General features: G+C 27.5%; 1 protein-coding gene across 8 annotated transcripts in view; it reads right to left on the bottom strand.

Annotated features, from left to right (window-relative positions):
* Positions 1-218: 218 nt before the first annotated feature.
* The window catches only part of LOC107440008 (BTB/POZ domain-containing protein KCTD9), a 43,681-nt gene continuing 21,896 nt past the window's right edge, over positions 219-22,003 (bottom strand). For 6 of the 8 annotated variants that reach the window (XM_043044628.2, XM_016052801.3, XM_016052773.3 and 3 more), the window contains 8 exons: positions 19,120-19,264; positions 13,135-13,331; positions 9,023-9,090; positions 6,727-6,825; positions 5,588-5,737; positions 3,070-3,175; positions 1,489-1,622; positions 219-528 (listed from right to left, as the gene is read on the bottom strand). In XM_043044628.2, the coding sequence (XP_042900562.1) occupies positions 412-528; positions 1,489-1,622; positions 3,070-3,175; positions 5,588-5,737; positions 6,727-6,825; positions 9,023-9,090; positions 13,135-13,331; positions 19,120-19,264 (1,016 nt within the window). In that variant the 3' untranslated portion in view covers positions 219-411. The remainder of the gene's footprint in view (positions 529-1,488; positions 1,623-3,069; positions 3,176-5,587; positions 5,738-6,726; positions 6,826-9,022; positions 9,091-13,134; positions 13,332-19,119; positions 19,265-22,003) is intronic. The other 2 variants (XM_043044632.2, XM_071187576.1) reach the window with 1 other exon arrangement.

The raw sequence follows: 22,003 nt of genomic DNA, 5'->3' as shown, positions 1-22,003 counted from the left end.
CTTTTAAGTTTAAAAGGTGTTTATTTAAACGTTAATTTAATGCAACAAAACAACCAGAGCAAATGTTTTTTTATTCCTTTGATCAAACATCTAAGTTAAGAGCCAACTTGAAAAAAAAGTTAAAAATATAAAATGATGTACACAAACAAAAATCAAAGCCACAACAATATTTCAGTCTATGAAGTAAATATTGTAAAGCAAAAAATATGCTCTAAAAATTGTGAAAAAACTAATTTATTTTGAGTAAATTGTATGTACAAAATTTTTACAATGTGATCTGAAACAGAAAAGCATCAAATAAACTATTTATGTAAGATAATTGCAGAAAACCAAATATTTTATGAATGAAAGAATGAAGCAATTATAAGTAGTTAAATATACTAGATAAGTAAATTACACATCATTAGTCTTTTATCGTATTGCTTGTGACATATGAAGAGGAGTCAACATAAGTTCAAAAGCTGTATCTTTTAAATTAGCTCCTCTAAGATTGGCTTCATGTAAGTCACTACCAGAAAGATCACAATTCTAAAAAACAAGTAAAATAAAAAGGTTAGAAAAAATTAAAATAGAGTTAGATATCAAATAATCTATAAATTATTAGGTGGTTAAGAATGAAATTTATAGATTATAATATAGCAAACATTAACAGTTTATAATTTGAAATGGGCTTATTATTTTACTATTTATTTTTCTAGATAGAAAGTCCAAATCTGATTGTCACTTGTGATGAAAATATCTCCAATATGATAACCACAAACAATCAGCACAGTGGATGGACCAGAATGAATCACCAAAACATACTCCAAAGCATGATATTCTTCAAAAGATCCATTATGAAAAGATTAAAAAAGAAGGTGGGATCTATTACGATTTCATGAAATCCTGGCTCATCGCCAATACATCAACTCCTATCTTATTGCACAACAATGTGCTAGAATACACAATTCACAAATAGCTGTGTCAAAACTACAGGTATTGAAACTTCTGAACCTTCATTTATCCTCACCAGGCCAAGTCTCAAATGATGCTACAAAGCCACTTCTATAATTTGGACAACTTCTTAATAATAAAATAATTTCATTATGACAGAGTTATAATTTGAATATTCCGGAAATTCATCGACCACCATGGTATTAAAACACAGGCATAGACAACCCACTATTTAAATAGCAAAAGAGTGCAAACAATAATTAATACTTTGATGAATAAAATAATTATTATATTTGTAAGTTATCAAGCAACTTTGCCTTTTCTCTAAAATGTTATATATGTATAATATAAAAACAAAAAGAAAAATCGAATTTGTAAATCATAAAAATTATAAATAGAAAAACATCTTAAATGTCTTCACAATGAATTATAATTATTCATTAGCTTAAGAATAAATAGAAATCCTAAAAATTTGATAAAATTAATTAAATTTGATAAACTAAAACTAGTTAGAGCATATTAAGTTTCTGATAACCAAAATAATAATGATCATACTTCAAGATCAGCACCAGCTAGAACAGCACCCCGAAGATCACAGTTCTGTAAATTTGCATTTTTCAGAGTAGCTACTCTCAAGTTGACACCCGCCATTTGACTTCCTTCCAAAACTGCACCTTTCAAGTTTACACCTACATAATTAGAAATCTAAGACTAGTTTGAAGCATATTTGTTTATTATGTGATGTATGTAAAGGAAAAATTTCATGACCTCTTAATAACAGGGTGCGTAGTCAGATTTTTTCAACAAAAAATAAGCACCGTTTAAGTATTTTTTAAGCACTCAAAAAGTATTTTTAATCACTTTCCAAAAAAAAAATCATAATTAGGATCTGTGCAGTAATAAAAATTATTTTTTAAGTTCGTAATTTATAAACATAAAATCAATAAAATTCAAAAATATTTCCAAAAACTTTACGTAATCACGATAAAATAACTAGTTTCTGTTAAATATTGCAGAGAAAATTTTGAAAATCAAGCATATTTCGTAATTTAGAACAACAATCAACACGGCAAAGAAAATTACTTTTCAGAAGATAGAAAATTAAGCTGTTTTTACAAACCCTTTTAAAAAACGCTATGCACCCTACCTCCTTATAATATCTTTTCAAAATTCTTGCAAAATATGAAGCAAACATCTATACACAACAGAGCCTCAAATAAATATTTTAGTGAAATGTCTGTAAATTTTGATAATCATTGAGTTCGTAAGAAGCAAAAGGTAGATTGTAATCATCATTAATCGTCACATGGCAATGTAAAATCGTTATGGATCTTGATTTAATTTTCAAGTGGGCAATTTTTAAATTTCATACACAAAACTCCTTGCTGATCAGAATAATGAAAATTACTCTGACCAGTAAAGAAATTTAAGAATAATGAAAATAAAAACATTATACAAAAGGGATAATCTAATATAATCACAAGGTGATCTGCCTGTCATAGGTTGCCAATCACAGCTTTAAACTTAGTGATTGGCACAGTGAACTAGGAGTGTTTGACAGGTCTTTAAATTTCATTGATAGTATAGGTCATTCCGTTTCTGGAGTAAGAGTACTTTAGTCTGTGTTGAAGGTTGTGACATATTTTCTTTTTGTCTTCCAGTATTCATAAAGTTATTACGATGGCATGATTTATGGCATTCGGTACTAATGTAAAATTTAATATGTATGATCAAAATACTCATAATATATGATTTGAATGATTATTTACATGGTAATACTGGTTTGAGTTACTAGTTAAGTACAGTTAAAGACTAGTTTCAGTTACCTAAAGGCATTAAAAGGTATACAAGGAAAAATAAAATAGGCATAAAATTAAGTATGTAAAGTAATATTCAAAACATGTAACCACATACACAGCTTTCACAATTACTGTACAAGGCTTGGTCAAACTGGGCTTAATCTATGCTTTTGAATCAAACGTACAAAAGAGTTTACTATGCATACACTTAAAGGGGAAACTAAACACCACTCCTATTTTGAATGATTATTTCAAATTTCTCTTTAACTATCGACAAGAATAATACTTATACAAATGATATTAGAGCAAACAAAAAATTAGCAATTCTGTAACCTACCTTCCATATTAGCTCTATTTCCGGCAGGGTCTTCCATATTACAAGACCTTAAATTTGCACCTTCAAGATTTGCACAAAGCATTTTTACACCTAGTAAAATTGCACCCTACAAATTCACAATATTATTACTCATGTTATCACTTAATGGATTCAACAATACATGAAATTAAAAAAAATATTAAACTAGTTATTGCAAATAAAATACAAAATATATTTTCCCCTTTACATCAGGTGCTTAGTCTATAATAACTTTTAGAAAATATAACATTGTTTTGTATTTGTATTTTCTTTTGGATAATGAAATACACTAAGTGGACAAATTTGTTTAAAATTTTTTAAAGAATTGTCTGTACATATAGCCCTCAAGTAACCCACTTTTTCTCTTAACACACTCATCACAATACATACCACCTTCTAAAAATAAAGCACATTTTATAAACCTAACATAAGATAAAGCAAGGAGGCTTTGAAATTAACTTAAGAAACCAAAAATTTATTAAACTGTAAAAGATGAACAGTAACTTGAACTTTGTAAACAGAATAATTAATGTATAAATAAAATATAAATTAGTATTTTATTAACAATAAAAACAAATTCTAATGCCATTGAAAGTTGGTATAAAAAGTGAACAAACCATATCAAGGAAATGGTAAGCTCCAAAATTATTGAAATGTTTATATTAGATACAGAAACTTCAAAAAATTACAGTGGCCTCTTTTTACTCTCAAGGGGGAACATTTATAACTTTATAGACTGATATCTGCACTTTAATTTAATGAAAATATTTTAAGTTTTGCGTAAAGCATTTTATGTAGGGTTACAAGATTGTTACAGAAAAAAAAAATTCTCAGAATATTTATGAAATGTTTTAAAAATTTAATGAGAATACAATTAAAAAGATATACAACATACACACTAAAAAACATATGCATGGTACAAAAATTAAAATAATAGCATGTAAAACACCTGAAAAATTATTTCTGTTTTCTGTATTCTGTAAAATAATACTAATACTGTATATTATACAGTATTAGTATTATTTTACATGTAAACAGAATTTCAGTACGAAATATTGAACATTGATATATTAATTGTTGTTTATATTTTATCTTTCACTTCATTTTATTATGTTCTAACACAATTTTATAATTCAAAAATGATCTATGAGTGTCCATGCTGTTTGTAGGCACTGAAATGCAACTTAGGTCAATTTGGATAATATTCTGTCATAAATTTACAAAACTGGATCAATTTCCATCCCTCAGCATGTAATTCATTGACTGTTGCATTGTCATTATTAAATTTGTACGTCCTTAATTATCTGGGTACTCTAAAAATGTAATTTTATTATTGATCTACTTTCCTTAAATGTTTCCACATTTTGAATTTTTAAATTTTGGAAAAGTACTGATTGCCATTATAATGTAAGTAATAAATTAAAAAGAAAAGGCAAAACTCAAATTTTAAAAACATTCCCTGCAAATTTATCCGCATTAAAAAATGCTTTTTACCAACTTGATTTGCACAATTTCAATAATGTAAATTGCACAGATTGATAATTTGTGCAAAATTGTACCACAATCTTAGGAAAAAAAATGTATTTGTTGCAATAAAAAAAAAAAATTCCTTATACATTAAATAATGGCATTTTTTAAAAATTGACAATTAAATTTTTTTTTAAATAAAAACAATATGTTCCAGAACAGGAAATAAGATATGTCTTCATGCCACAGAATTAGCTAATTTATATTTATTACAGTATTCTTATGGATATTTTTGATGTCAATGTAACTTAATTTGAATAAATGTACAAAACCAGCCATTTGCATTAAAAAAAAAAGACTTCACATATTGCTGAATAAAAAAACTAAACTTAACTCAGTTGAGCATCAGCCCACTGAATAAAGGTGGAGAGTAAAGTTCTTGAATGAGTTTTGATAGAAGAAACCTTACCCACTTTTTAAAATATTTCTCAATTGAATTTATGGGGACAAAATTTTGTCCCAAGATTTCTAATTGTAACAAAACTGTGTCATGTGAAATTGCTTTGCTTGTGGCTGTAGTTAAAGAGGCACATTATCTAATGAGTTTTATCCACATTATCTAATGAGTATACCAACACATTAAGTGTCGCACCAAATAAATGACTGTTAGGAACAGTGAAAAAACCATAAATTAATGTGTTAACTGGAGATTTGGAACTGAAGAACATGTTAACTGGAGATTTGTATTAAACATATCCACATTAATGTAAGACCACCAAATTTTACAGTTTTAAATCTTGCTATTTTAAAATAATATGTGATGATTAAAATGTGATGAATTTGAAAAAATTCAATTTATAAAAATTGCTAAAAGATTATTTTTTTTTATCTCTGAGTGGGTGGGTGTATATACAAGTTAAATTAGATTTTAAAAAAATTAATTAGATTTTATACAAATAAATATATTAAAAACCAAATTAAACTTCCCCAGCATCTACTGGAAAGTTAATAAATGAGGAAAGAAATGACCTACTTCAAGATTAGCATGAGATAAATCTGTTCGTTCTAGACAACAGTAACTGAGATTTGCTCCAGATAGCTTTGCTTCATGAAGGTTTGCATATTTAAAATTTATGTGCCTTAGATCTAATCGAGACAAATCAGCATGGGATAAATTTACACCCTATATACAAAAGATATAAAATTAACAAGCAGGATAAAAATTATGGCTCACAAATAAAACACGTAAACTCAGAGAATATAGTAATCTCTCACATACAACATTTTTTGAACCTAATACTTTACTTTCATAATTATGTACCACACTAATAATATTTCTGCACTTAAATACACAAGACTATTTTATTATTTAACAATGTTTAGAGACAAAGGTGCAACATTTCTGCTAGATTTAATTTTATTTGCTAAATACCTCAATAAGGAGTCATGAAGTGAATTAACTATCATTTATAATCATTGATGTTTTTTGTTTCTTTTAATTTATATTATTGTACGTTATAAATAATAAAACCACCAAAATTTAAGCTTTTTACATTAATTCCTTTTGTCAATTTATGTTTTTATTTAAGTATTATATTCATTTACTTGAAACAGTTGACAGCATTATATTTCTCAATTAGCCTGTCGCAACAACAACAGTAACACTTTTGTAAACATGTAGTAAACAATTTTTGTTCCAGAGGATGCCTGCTATGCAAAGGTTCAATTTTTAAGAAAGAAAAAAAAAATACTTATGCATATTTGTAAGTTCATGATCACACATAAAACAAACACTTCCCTGAATGTTTGTAATCACTTAGAAAACGAATGATTTTTTGAAGTTTGTTTCAAACCAAATTACAGTGCTCCTGAGCATAAAACTACTTAGAAAATGAATAAAAAATTTCATTGAGAGTTTTTAAATAAATAAAAGTTTTACTATTAATTTTTCCCTTCTTGCACTATGTTTCTTAATTAGGCTTCTCATTAATTTATTCAGATCCTTTATAGTTATCAATGCATAGTCAGAAACGGTAAGGATTAATGTTAAACAGCACACACCATATTTCTTTAATAACTTATGGATGAAGTCAGTCCGAAAAATGTGAAATATAATAATTTAATTTATTAGTGATAAACTAGAATATAAATTATCAATTCAAAATTACATACCTGAAATCTCAGTTCAGTTGCATAAGACGTAGATATTAATGCATTTATAACATCTCGGCGAGTAAGAGCTGCACCATCAGAAAAAGAATGTTGCTCTTCCTTCAAAAGAAATTAAATTAGCAATTATTATAGAAACTAATTTCTACAGTACATAGAATTTTATCTATTTTTCATCATATCACTTAAGTATGTTAAGTACTTAATTTTTTATTAAGTGCCACTTAATTAAGCTGCAAATAAGCTAGAATAAATATTTTATTAAATGTTACATGTAGTTTAGCGAAGCTTTGATGAAATAAATCAGAGATTTCTTTTGTCGAATTATGCTCAAGATAAAAATCCATTTAAATAATAAATTTATTTTTAAAAATCGTTTATGTGATCATACAGAAAAACTGTTTGATAATACAATAAAAGAGTAAAAAAAAAGATTTAAAAAAAATAAATCATATTTTGTTTATTACTTTGTTTATCTAAATTTAATTATTAAAGGAATATCAAGTATAATATATTTTTAAGCCATTAAATATTTCCTTTTTAAAGCATGATTTATACACAATTAAGATTAAGGGGTTACAGCACCCTCAAAACAATTAGTATTTTTTTTTTTTTAAATAAACAAATGATTTTTTGGCTGCCTTACATGCAATACTTAATTTCCCAATTTTTTAATTGTCATAAAATTTTTATCTTTGCATCTTTATTTTAATTTTCCTTCAGTCTTTTTTTCTAAATATCTACAATTAACGCAGCTAAAATTTTAAGCATTCATTTGCTTATTATATCAATAAGAACATTATCTAAGGCTGGTTACAGGTTACAAGCAGAATCAAACATTATCTAAGGTTAGTTATGAGAAAAAACAAATATAATTGCAGGAGAGTTTATTTCAAAGCCTATCTTTAATTGACTAGGAATTTAAATTAAATGTTAATGTAACATTCACCAAAAATAGTTCAAATGAAAAAACCTAGGCAAGTTCTTAAATTATAATTTTGCTCTTGGCTTAAAAGAAAGACAATTACCCTTTCGCTTAAACATTCATAATTTGTAAATAATGCAGATAGAGATGAATTTTCTTCAATGTGTTTGAAGTGTTAATATAAGTATAGAATGTTTTCAATACTTTATTTTTCTAGTTAATGCGACATCTTAAATTTGTATAATTATCAAGTTTCGAATAAGTCACTTAAGGTAGAAAAGACAAAATTGAAGTCTTGTTATTAAATATATTTTCATACATGACATTTCCTATTTCACTAGAAATGATGTATTTAATATTAATATATTCTAACAGCAAAAATAAAATATAGCAACGTATTCCAAGAGCAATCAATTGTCAGACAATTGGTCATGGAGGTTAAGGAAGGCTTCATAATTCTTCAAGGCTATTGACATGATAGTGGCAATGTGACCAGCAAAGAACAGGGACACTGGCTGCCTTATTTCTCAGACAAACTGGTAACTATCGACTGGAAGTTGGACATGATATTGAAAAAAAGCATATAAAAGTAGTTACGTGCATATTTTTATCACTAAACTTTGCATTAGTAAATAAAAAGTTCTAAATTATTTTATTACTTTAGAAAGATTCTGTTCCTTGTAATTATTACTCAAGATCTCTTTTAAAAGCATAATAAATTATTTTTAATTATAATAAATGTTATTTTAATCAATTGAACCAATGATTTTTTTTTAAATATCAAGTGTTGAAAATGATGATTTTAATTGTTGGCACACTGAATAGGGGAAAAAAAAAACAATATTCAAAGTTTCTTTTAAGTAACAAATACAAAATATATTTTTAATTATAATTTTCCCTGTTGCATACTGCATTTAATGTTCCATTTGATTGCTTTTATTAAATTTATTTTTTAATTTGTAATCTAATTAATTCAAAATTGAATGATTTTAACTCTATTCTATTTTAACTATTTGTATCAAACAGTTATAACTAGGACTGGGCTATAAATCGATGTATCGAGACATATCGATTTAACTCATATATCGGAAAGACGATACAGCGACTTTCATTCAAGGTGATGCATCAGAAATTTAAGCCGTCGAGTAAAGACAACGAGCGCAGAACGATATAGCGATATAAGACACGCAAGGATATAAGAACGATATAGCGATATAAGACTCTTCTCTTACGTTCCGATGTCGACTCGCGCTGTGGAAAACGATGTTCGTTTCGTTATGTTGAAATGGCCTTGATTGGTGNCTGAACAGAGGAATATCGTAACATTTTGAAAAATAATGAGAGAAAAAATGTGAAACAAAGAAAAGCTATAACCTGCACATTCTTTTCTAGTATTTTAACCAAACTTTCAATGCCAAAAAATCTTGCTTCTTCTAAAACACCTATAACAAAACACATCATTATTTCATGGAATTCTCTAATTCTTAAGCGCAGTATAGAATCTTCGCTCAAAAAGTATTTTAAAATTTAGTTACACATAAGCAATAGTTATTTGAAGTTTTAATAAAGAATTATTGTTTTCAAATATAATTATTTGATTTATTTTATTAAAATAATTTTTTATTTAAATTGATACCTAGTAAATACCTTATGAGTAACTGAAGTCATTAAATATTTAATTAGATTTATTTTAGGGGTCACAATTTAAATATAGTTAAATGTATAGTGGAAAAAATTACACCCTGAATAACTTCTGATCTAATAATTGAATTGTTGTATCTCTGAAACAATTTACAAATAAAAACATTTTTGCACACATTTATAAACCTGAAATAAGCTAAAATAACTTGGAAAGAGCATAAATAATGTCACACAAATAATCACATGCTCATTTTGGTACTCTAAAGAAGCACTTTCTTCAGTGTCAAAACATAGCATAAAAAGAGAGAAGCGCAAAGATGAAAAAAAAAATTACAAACACATGCATTAAAACAAAGAAAAATGGGATCAACCAAGTTCAAAAAGAACAATCAACAATTGAGCCATACGAAAGAAAGTATGGTGGTAAGTAGTAACGCCTGATATTACAAGAAGGGTTGGAGATTAAGTAGCGGTGCTATATACTGAACAAAAATAATTATATGTCTGTCTATACAACATTATTTACACCCTCTTTTTAGTTTAATTCATACACATCATAAAGTTAACTTTCTTTATATGGATTACTAGCCACCTGATGCAGCCAGTTGGTTTACCAACACAAACTCAAAACTACACAGTTCCTCATTGTCATCTACCTGCAAAAACTACCAGCCTTGCAGATACATGTTATCTCCTGTAGTCTTTAGTATCATTGCTCTAAATCTGTAATAATTGCAATGAATGCATTGCTGTGATAATTGCATTTTATATGCAAATCAGAAAGACAGAAATTGTCTATGTGTAATATTTTAGGCGAAATTATTCCTAAAAATATTACTAAGAGTGAAAATGGGGAAAGTAAAAATAGTGTGAGACATAATAAATAGCATTTATATTTTTAGTTTCTTAAATATATTGACCAAGGGTCATTCAACTGGTAGTTATTTTGCCTACACAAAATCCCCACTTCATGTTCCATATTGTTCATTATCAACACAAATTTACTTATACGTTTATTTGTGGCTCCATACTGACTGTGCTACATTTCTCCAAATCCATGGCATTTATATTGTTAGAGAAAATAGGAAGAGTAGAAATTGCCCCCAGAGAGTTTAATATGCATAGAGTACATACATAAAATCATCTGCAGAATTTTAAAAATGTGTATAGATCCATACGTTGATATTACAGGGAATATATGAACACTTCAAACTCTCAACAAACATATAGTACACACAATAGTACCTTTTACACTGTACAACATATAATAACAAACAATAGTACCTTTTACATAGTACAACACCTTTAGTACAAACATATAAACAAACATATAGTACACACACCACATCTTTAACATTAGCTCACTGACAGTGATGCATGTTGAATATGTAATACTCAATATTTTGAGTTTTTAGTGTAGTCTCTGTGGTGAAAATAGATTTTTGAGAAAATGATTCAATAAAAAGAGGCTTTTGAAAATTCTTTTCTAATTTTTATTTTTAAGCTTTAATCCTTGAATTAAAATTAGATGTATAAGGAATTATATAACTTACAATTTGCATTACTAGATAGTTGGTACTGTGAGAATTGAAAGCTATTTACAGTTTCTGTATGCTTTTGCAAAATTTTAAGTAGAGCCTGTGAATTTTTCTATAGTCTAATTAATTAAAGACAAAATTAATAATTAAATGTTATTCAAATAAAATACTTCATACTAAATGCCTATATACAAAAAATTATTTATTTAGAATCTAGGAACCCTTTCAAAATTTTGATGAAGAATTATGTAACATTTGAGAGGCACTTAAATGGTAGCAAGGAAAAATGCAAATTGCATCAAAGAAAATTGACCATATTCAGGGCTCACGCTAAGGACTTCAAATTATTAGCCAGTAAATTAGCCAAATATCAAAAATATGACTAAAATTTCAAAATTCTTAGTTAAAAATTTTTTTCTAATAATTCTTTCCCCCATAGAAAACTTCAAAACAAAATACACATTTACTAAAAATTAAATTATTTAACAAAATTAAATCATTTCGAGTCATTTTAGAGCTGAGGAGGAGTAAATGAGCAATGAATGGGAGAGACAATAGAAAAGTAGATGTTTTATCATTGAGGAAATTAAATACATATAGGTTGGAGTTAATTTTTAATAACTACTTAGACTAGAGCAGTAATATAAGGTTAAACCTAAAGCAACATTACATTATTGTATATAAGAAAATACAATATGCATATGAGAAATATTGTACATATATTTGAAGAAACATATCTTCTGCAAAAATGGTTGTTAATATGAACCTGACTACCACTTAATTTTGTTTTATCGACGCAAACTGTATGGAAGAATTTTGTCACGTCATATCACATGATCCGGCAATGAATGAGGTAATCTGTGTTTTATGGTAGTTTGTCTCATGCTTACATAAACGCTCTTGTTGCTTACATTATCTGGACTATTAGTTCAGATAATGATAATTTTAGTGATTATGCAACGTATTGCATATAACGAAAATTACTGAAATCAAATAAAAATATACAGGATTTGTACACAATAATTTTTTCAGGATTGAGGGGGATATATATTTTTCCCTTGATAGAAGAAATCATTCAAGAACACACAAATTTACGTTTTTATTGGCTTTCGCGAGGTGGAGAATGTTTAGCGCAGGCTCTACATATTTCTAAAAGTTATATTTTTTATTGATTTCATTACATGTTAAACAAGATTAAGTAGAACCAAAAAATAATGTAGAATTGAAGGAACTAGCATGGAAGCATGCTTTACATTATTAAAATCATAATTTTACATAAGGAGTTGAAAATATTCAAATCGCTAAACCCTCCAGGAATGGAAAAGATCTCCCTTCTCTCTTTCTGTGAAATCAACTGACAGAATTAAAATAGAATACTTTAAAAACCAACTTTTATTTATAATAAAAAATGTTATAGAGCATTTTTCAGACTGTATTTCTAAACAGAACTCTTTTGTTGAAATGAAAATTCAATTCAAATATGCACAAGGAAATTTAGAATCTGATAGGCACATTTTAAGCAGACCTGTTGAATTATAAGTAGTGGGAATGGTCCTCAAGTATCTGAAAATGATGTGAAAATTAATATTTATTGATTTTTTAACATGCTTTTTTTCAAACAGAATTATTTTAAATATTGAAAACAAAATATAGCCAAATAATGATCTCATGAGGAAACTATGAACTGAATGTTTGTAAAGTGAGCAATTGAGTGAATATTTACAACATAAATGTTACAAATGAATGCTGTTAAACACTTATATTATAAACGTTAAAAGTAAAAGCGATTCAGAACATTTTTTGCTGATTTTGAGATACAGAACTCATCCAATGAAACTTTTTATTATTATTTTTTATATAAATTACAATCATTTAAAAGCACACTATTTTTCGAAGTATTCAAAATGTATCATTTTCTCTCTTAATAATTTTTTTCTCCATTACACACTGATTATGATATTGCAATAAAAATATAATACTTTTATTTTTCTTTCCTGTTTCTGAAAAACTTTGTTCTCTCAGATTAATTACTTCTATGCCATCTAAAATTAATCATCCATAGCAAGAGGGCTCCACCAAGCATGAACTCCTGTTCCATTTTTTTTATAATAGATTATCAGTAATGAGGAAAGTAAGTGTCATAGGGGAAAAAACAAAATGCGACCTTTCCTGAATACTCTGTATGGTTCCTAATAAACTGCAAAATTGAGTAAAAATTATTAAGTTTAAACAAAGAATCTGTTTTGGGGGAACTTTATAAATGAAGAAAAATTATACATGAAAAACTACGCAAGACAATATTTGTACCTCTTGGATTAGTGGTTTTATCAAGTATTAATTGACCATGCCTCAAATAATTCAGTATAGGTTCAAAATAGACAGGACTACGGTCAATAAGAAAAGCACCATAGTTATCAACTGAACTTGGGCGAAGAAGTGAGCTCTCTTCAGATGCTATCATACAGGCAAGCATAGAGTTTGGTTCTTTGGTCAGTAATGTACTTCTAAACATAAAAACAATAATAATAATTAACTAATTGAAGTTTTAAAGAGTATGTAAGTAAGCAAAAACATAACTTGTAAGAACATAAAAAGCCCTTTATGATAAATAATTATTTATAAATGTATTATTTATTACACTAGAGGGTGAATTTAAAATCCTATACATCAAAATTTAATGGCTAGTAATTCAGTAAAAACACATTAAATTTTGATTTCCTTGAAGTAGCTAATAGCTTAGATAGTTTTGAATGTATTTCAACTGGTATCTGTGACCTAGTGCTCAGGTTTTTGAAATCTGTCAGTAGTGTGTCAGGCAATGTCTAATGTGATTTTTGTTCAAGGGCATAATAATTTTTTATTTTTTACCAGAATCAATAAATATACATTTTGGAGGGTTGTTTTTCAAGTCAGATTCTTATGTCATTAAAGAATGACTGTTAAAAATGAAAGGTGTCATATTTCAACTAAGAATGTTGCACCTTTGTCTTTGTTGCACTTTCATTTGAACTCACAATTTGGTGCTACTTATATGGACTTTTAAATTTTTGTGCCCCTTTAAACTCAGCTTATACACTTTATAAATATAAAAATATGAATTTGCACACTATATATTCCAATAATATATATCCAATATGAATACTTAGCTTAAAACATTTGAAATCATGAAACTAATTAACTTATGAGGAATTTATACTAATAATTTGTATCAACAGAACATCATGAATTTTATCATGATAATTTATATCATCAGAACATTTGTATCATGTTATTTTGGCAAAAAGTCATTAACAAGCTTCATTAACAGCAATGATGTTAACAATTAGAAAATAAAAAATGCTGAGAAAATTTCAAGGTGTGCCTACTTTTTGCATTTCTTCATACTCACTAGTTTTTTTTTAAACATTTTTTAGAAGAAAAAATTCTGAAGTTTACTTTAAAGTATGAATTTCCTCACGACTCTACATGCAGTCCAAGTTTGTACAGTAAAAAATGCTGCCATTAAAAAGCTTATTCAAAATCTAAAGTAATATACTGTAAGAGTATATAACAATCAAAAAGTAATATACTGTAAAAGTATATAACAATAAAAAAGTAATATACTGTAAAAGTATATAACAATCAATAAGTAAACTAAACTCAGCGGCGCGACAGCCCTTAAGGGCCAAGGCCTACTGTGCCCATCTCAGTTTTCTTGACCTTGGGCTCTGGGGTGCAGGAGCAGATGCTCCGGTCAGGTGGTCAGCCGAACGCAGAACCCCCAGTGCTTAGTTCCCAAGCATGCTTGGTACTCATTTATCGACCCACTGAAGGGATGAAAGGCTGAGTCAACCTTGCCCGGCCAGAGAATCGAACCAGGGATCTGTGGCACGGCAGCGCGAAGCACTACCGCTCAGCCACCGGGCGTGTCAAAAAGTAATATACTGTAAAAGTATACAACTTTTTACTTTATTTCATAAAAATATACACGGTCAAAAATTGAGAGTATAAAAGTAACAATCATCGAAAAAGTCAAAGAATAGAAATTTGGGATCACATTTTATAAGAAGCAAAGCACGAAAGCTGTGATGAGTTCTTTAATTATTTGCATAAAGTTATAAATGAATATGGGAAAAGATTTGAGCTTTTCTGTAATAAATGAGTTGATAGTTGCATAGAAATGTAAAAATTAATAAAAAAACATTTTGGAATATTTTTTTTATTACTTGAGACCTTATTTTAGGGACACTTATTCTGGTACATTCAAGTTTCCAATTATATTCTATCTCAAGATGCTACTCTTGCTTTGTTTACATTCTGTTCTATGTCATATTTTCATTTTTTATTATTATTTGTTTTATTCATTAATATGTGCTCCTTATTACTGTAGTATCATGATTATCCAAAATTATTCCATCAGAATAACTCTGTTAAATGTAGTTAATTCACAATTTTTCAGACACTTGGTTTTTCTTTTTATCTCCTTTTCTCAATTAATAATATGCAGTGATGTATTGAGTATTCTAAATAACTTCCAAGTTGTTATGCTCATAATAATATAGTAAGGCAAAACCTCTTTTGTTATTTAAAGATATCCAATGAGGATTAACTATTGCAACTCACAGAGATAAAAGAGCTGTTAATCATGATAAAAAATGTTCATTGCTGAATATATGAACGGAAGAAAGGGAATTACTATTTGGCACAACAATATGTGGGGCATTTATAATAGGAAACATATTTTGTAGTGCTTGTCTCACAAGCTAGTAATTGAAGTTTGCTTTGATTTTTGTTAAAGAATCTAATAATTATTACTTAAAAATTTTTTGTATCTACTAATCTAGTTTCACCATCATGGTTTTCAATTCTGCTAACAGGAAACATGCAACATTATACATAATTATCCCAACTTTTGAAATTTATTAATATGTGATGATTATAACAATAAATTTTTAATATTCAAAGCAGATTTTATTCAAAAGTTTTCAAAGAATCCAGGTTTTGCTGTATTTGTCTGTTCAGTAACCCATATCATTTCCATAGACCAGGGATGGTGAACCAATGGCACGCGACACAATATTTTGGGCACTCCACCAATCACAATTGTTGTTACACTATGAATTGTTATTACACAAATGTTATTACGCTATGAAGCATATATAACAATTTAATTAAAATTCACTAACAAACAAAATAATAAACAATTATCAATAAAAAATTAATACTAAAAAACAATTAATAACCGTAAAAAACAAACTAACAATAAAAAACAAGCAAAAAAAAAAAAAATCAACAGTCCCGCTTAAACTAACATCTTACAATCTAATATAAGTTATTGGTCATCTAATCTGCAACAACAGAAGTCACACTGATGTTACTTTAAGTTGAATCACGTGTATAACTGAGACATTGCAAAATGTATTTTTTTTCAATGTAAATAAAGAGTTTTGAGTTGATAGTATTTAGTATTATTATTTTCTCACTAATCATGAAGTAAAATTTTTTTGACGGCATGTCTATGACCTCATTAAGCAATTTTTTTTAGAGAAAATGGCACGTTGGTGTATAAAGGTTCACCACCCCTGCCATAGACTTTAATACCAGTAGTTAGAAAAATAAAAGCAAACACAGCTAATTCACTAAGTGATGTGTCATTACGACAAGTAATAGATGATTTGATGGGATGGAAAAACATGCTTTTAGAATTTAAGATATACTATACAAGTTTAAATCCATGAAGATTTCATCAAAATTTAGGTAAAATAAAAGAGATTTCATTTCAAGTATCTTCAAGAAAGTGCTAAGATAAGAATCAACTAAATGGGATGCCTAAAAACAATTTACATACTTGTTGAATTTCTGGAAAATCTCATCAAAAGAATAATTGTTGAATCATGTAAATATATAATAGTTTCTCTATCAGGTACTTTTATCTTATTTCATAGTCATTTTTTAATATTCCAGGTGTGAAATAAAATTAAATCCTTGAATATAATTAATAATTTGTACCGTAATTTATGGAAGAAACGCCGCACCTATCGTAAAAGCCGTACTTGTGATAATGAGACTTAAAAGAAAAAAATCATGGTAAACGCCGCACATGTAAACGCCGCACCCATAATAACGATTTAGCGGCAAAAGTGAATATATAACATTAATTCCTTATAAATACTACTAATGTTTTAAATTAAAATATAAATTAAAATTTATAAATGTATAATTATAATAAAATCAAGAATGTAATCTGCTATTGTATATTTTGGACAAACTGCTCAGAACAACATGTTACAATCGGCTGTTGGTGCCATCGTTAGGTAAAAAATTTAAATAACTATATTTATATTACTTTAATATAAATGATTTTTTTTACATTACAGTATAGGACCCAAAATTCGACACTCACGGGACCGACGAAATTCCGTATTTCGGAATTTGCAGAATTTTGGATCTCTTCCGGAAATTCCAATATGGCGCCCGTATATTACGATAATTCAATTACGCTGTTAATTTCAGAAGAACCAATAAATTTAGCTAAGTTTCAATTGTAGATTTTGATGGGGTGAATTTAAAACTGTCCCATCTTTAGAAATTTCATTGATTAAAATAATAATCTATAAGATATAATCAAGAAGAAATAATCCGAAGGATAAATAATTCAAGATGAAATAATCCGAAAAAGAAATAATCGTTTCTTCTTCAGAGCGAGATCATTGTTCTCGTTTTTTCTTTTACATAACATTTTGTTTTAACAAAAGATGCTCACCTCGGAAAAAAAAAAGCTAACAAGGAACTACAAAAAAAGTAACAATTAATGGCAAGAACCTAACAATGAATAACTACAAAAAAGAAGCAAACAACTAATAACGATAAAAAAAAAAAAGTTAACAAGTGTAGCAAAAAAAGTAACAGTTAATAAGCAATAAAAGGATAAATAAATCGAATTTTTTTTTTTTTAAAAAAAGCAGCAAAAGGGATAGAATTCATTTTGTACACCAAGTGAGAAAGAAGTTTCAATGTCAAAAGGGTGCGGCTAATTTATGGTCAAATAGAAGAGGGAAATGGGGGAGAGGGACAAAACCAGTAAAGCACTTGTCAAGATTGATTCATCAGTTTCTCCCAACTAGCATTTCTTTATTTTGTTCATTGGAAATGCAGATGTTTTTACTTTTCAATTATGTTTTGTTTGATACAGATTTATTATTTTTTCTCTTCATGTTTTTATTTTTAAAAGATAAAATATAGTTACTTCCTTCAAGAGAAAAAAAATCCAAATAAAACGAAATATTACTTTTTTTTCCCCTCTTATCATTAAAATTTCTTTAAAAGAAAAAAGAAAGAAAAAATTTTGGTCGGATTAAGTGCCGAATTTCGGGTTCCATACTGTACTACATATTTATATTTTATAAATATTTTTTTTAATTTAATTTATTTATTTTTTGGAAATATACCTCTTTTTATTTAAATAAGAAGATATCAGTTTATAAGTCGCGTCCATAACAACGATGTATAAATATTAGCAAATACTAAAAAGAAAACTTTCCGCAATTTAATTTCTCCACAAAGCACGTTGTAACAAAGTGAGAAAAATGTGAAAGAGCTATCAACCATGCGGTTTGGTGGGAACTAGATCGAGATCAACCCACTTTCTTTAAGGGGTGGTTAGTTATCAATAGTGACGCCATCTTTTGCCATAATTCGCAACTATTTTGATTAAAAAAATGTTTTTCTTTTGAAAAATTTATTTTTAAAATATCGTAAAAGCCGCAATTAAAATTTTAAAACTTTTAAACACGTAAGCGCCGCGGCCTTTCTTCCATAAATTACGGTAGTTTATTTATTGTCTTTAAATCCAGGAGATGAATACATTTTGAAATTTCCTTATTTCTTAAGATATTTATCAGAACTTGCTGATTTTTTAATAATTTTGGGAATGAGTTAATATCATTTCCAATAATAAAGTAGCTTTTATTAAGCACATTATAACTTTCTTTTAATTTCTCTCTCTCTCTTAAGAGAGTTTAAAGACTAGTAATAATAAAAACAAAGGCTGTTTCCTACACAGAAAACTTTATCAAGCATAGTTTAAGAATTTATTTGCAATTTTTATATGAAACTTAAATGACATGCGAGAGTAACAAGCTTTTTATTACATAAAGCTTTGGTAAACATTTTAAACTTTTAATCCACTGTGATATACCATCACAAATATTACAAAATCGTGCAAGAGACAACTGTTTCAACCTTTCGTAAATTTCACGAATCATTAAAACTCCAGCAGGTAAATGATAGATTTAGAATAAGAATAGTTTTAACCTTGTAGTTGCAAAATGTCTTCCACCAACATTTAAGAGCAGCCAATCTGGATTTGAAACAGTTTCCTTAGAAATCAAGGCAGCAGGAGGCCTATGTGAAGCAAACTGTTTGGAAATTGGTTCATTTGAAGTTGATTGCACAATCTCTGTAACAAAATTACAACTGCAAGGATTACATTAAAGTATAAATTTTTTTAACATAAAATTAGAATGAAAATTTAAACAATAAATGAGATTTTCCATTCTTAACATAATAAACATGTTATACAATTGACAATATTTTAAGATAATACCAATAACTATATTTTAAGAATAACTGTTACAATCGGATAGCTTTACAGGCAAATTTTAAAACATGCTTTGTAATCTAAGATTAATAAAAAGTGAATGAAGAAAAATTGCGAAATTCATCTAGTAATATGCTATCAGTCCTATACTGGAAAGTAGCAAATAAGTGTACAATAAAGAAACTAAAATTATATTGATAAGATTACTTTTCTCTGAAAACTCCAGTATAAAATGCTTCTTTAATATTTTTTTTAAAATTTGAGTATAACAGGGACTTTACAGATAAAACTTTTCACATTTTACCTGGGGTTATCCATATAATATATCATTATCACTTTTTGAGTGATTCTGAACCCTTCTCCTTTAAAAAAAAAACATTGTTATCAATGACCAAAAGTTCCCTTTTTGCCATTTTAGAAGAATTTCTTTCGTTCATAATTTTAATTCAATTATTAAAAGTTATTAAACTTAAAATACACCTTTCTCAATTATTTAAATAATTTTTGGATATTTTTAATAAAATTTAACACATTAAATATGAAAATATTATTCCAGGAATAAACTGGTATAGGTATCAATAACAAACTTCCACTACTAACATTAAACAAAGTTGTTTTCAACTTCCTTTATGTTAATAGAAAAGCAATACTTTGAATAGTATTATTAACACTAAAAAAGGAAGTAAATTTTTTCTTCCAATAAATAATTTTGAGTAAGGATTTTTCAATTGAAACTCTTATTTACAAATAGTTTTCTGTTGTTGTCAAAAGGCTGTTCATACATCGTACTAACCAAAATTTTTATGTTAAAAAAATTCAATTTTAAAATCTAATAAAAAAACTGATTTTAAAAAAATTGAATAAAATAGTTGCTTATTCTAAAAATTAACCCAAATTCAATAAGTACAATATAGAATAGTGGATTAACTAAATTCTTCAAAAAATTTTTTTAAAAATTATTTTACTCATTGATATTTTTTAAAAAATGTTCAAAATGTTTTACATTCTCAATGAATGCAAAAAATTAATTAGCAGTTATTTTAATTTAGAAAAAATACAAGTTTATACTTCAATTTTTTTTAAATAAAACTTTTTAAACATAATAACTATTTATTAGCTAAATATTAGAAAATGCAAACCTCATTACAACATAAGAAAAAATTAATAAGCAAAAGTAAAAATGGACAGGGCATGTACTAAGAATGCCAAGTAAAAATTTATCACACATTTCTGTCTCTTGAACCCTTGATAGCAAGAGCAAAAGGAGGGGGGGGGCAAGAATTACTTGGCAGAGACAAATACAGACAGATTTCAACAGAGTAAAATTTAAAGGATTAGAAGACGTCAGATCTTAAGTCAAAGATCTGCAGGGTTGCCACTCAAATCTGGAAAAAAAATCCCTGTTTTCCCTGTATGTATTATACACAATATGTTAAGAGGAAAAACACAATCACTGTGTTCTTGTATAAGCTGTATTGGAAAAACTATATTAGTTGTAATTGCTGAAAAAATTTAAGGAAAAAAGGAATAGTTGAACATACTTAATGCAAATAATGCTATAGTAAATGAACTAGTTTAATATAGCTGAAATATCATCCTTAAATGTCCCATAGATTGCACTTAGAGTGGTTACTATTTTTTAAAAGATGGGAAAAAGAAACAAAATTCCCTGTATTTTCCTAGTTTCAAAAGAGAAACTCAAAATTCCCCGCATTTTCCCTGTTATTTTAGGTAATTTTTAAATTCCCTGTGTTTTCCGTATTTTCTCTGTTCTCCCTGTGGAGTGGCAACCCTACCAAAGGCATGACAAAGAAGGCTAGATGCCTTGTGCGCCAAATAGTTTGAAGAGCCTAAGTAAATAACTGATTTATGTCAATTTATTGAAGTGCACATGTGCAATTAGTATTAAATGTAGAACAGCACTTGTTCACTTCTGGCAGCATTTTAAAAAAGGAAAAAAAATTTCTCGTTCAACAAAGGCACTTTAATTGACTTTCAAGATAATAAATAAGTTGCCATAATCGCAGAATAATTTATTTTGGGAAAAAAATGCACACAAGTTTAGAAATTTAGCTGCAATGAAACTGAGTAGAGATTTTCTGTAAACAAAACTATTTATTATAAAACTTATTCAGAATAATGCTTGATGAGAAAAATTATTATTTTAAATAAACAGTATAATGAAAACACGCCCAATTTCAGCTTTAAATGTTGCAGTTAGCAACAAAAATGCACTGGTAGGGATGCCTTGTTTATACTTTTTAACTCATCTCCTGCATTAAAATTAATAATGTTGCAGAAAAAAATTATTAAAATTAATAATGTTGTAGAGCCCATGTGTAGCTCAGCCCTTCTATAAAGTTCTAAAACTCTGTTGCTAATTTGTTGTTGCAAAAAAGTGTAACAGGGCTTATCCCATTTCCAGCTTTTTATGAGAAAAGTAAAAAACTAAAAAACATAATATTTTCACAGGTAAATTTTGAATATTTAATTATACTTTAATTAAACAATTCAAAAGAAAGTGAGAAATTCATTTTATTTAAAAATACATAACAAAGTAACTTTTTTTAAGTGATTCCACAATTATGAAATTACATA

Source organism: Parasteatoda tepidariorum, chromosome X1 (genome assembly GCF_043381705.1).
Source record: "Parasteatoda tepidariorum isolate YZ-2023 chromosome X1, CAS_Ptep_4.0, whole genome shotgun sequence".
Lineage (NCBI taxonomy): Eukaryota > Metazoa > Arthropoda > Arachnida > Araneae > Theridiidae > Parasteatoda > Parasteatoda tepidariorum.
This window is presented reverse-complemented; position numbering and strand designations above follow the sequence as displayed.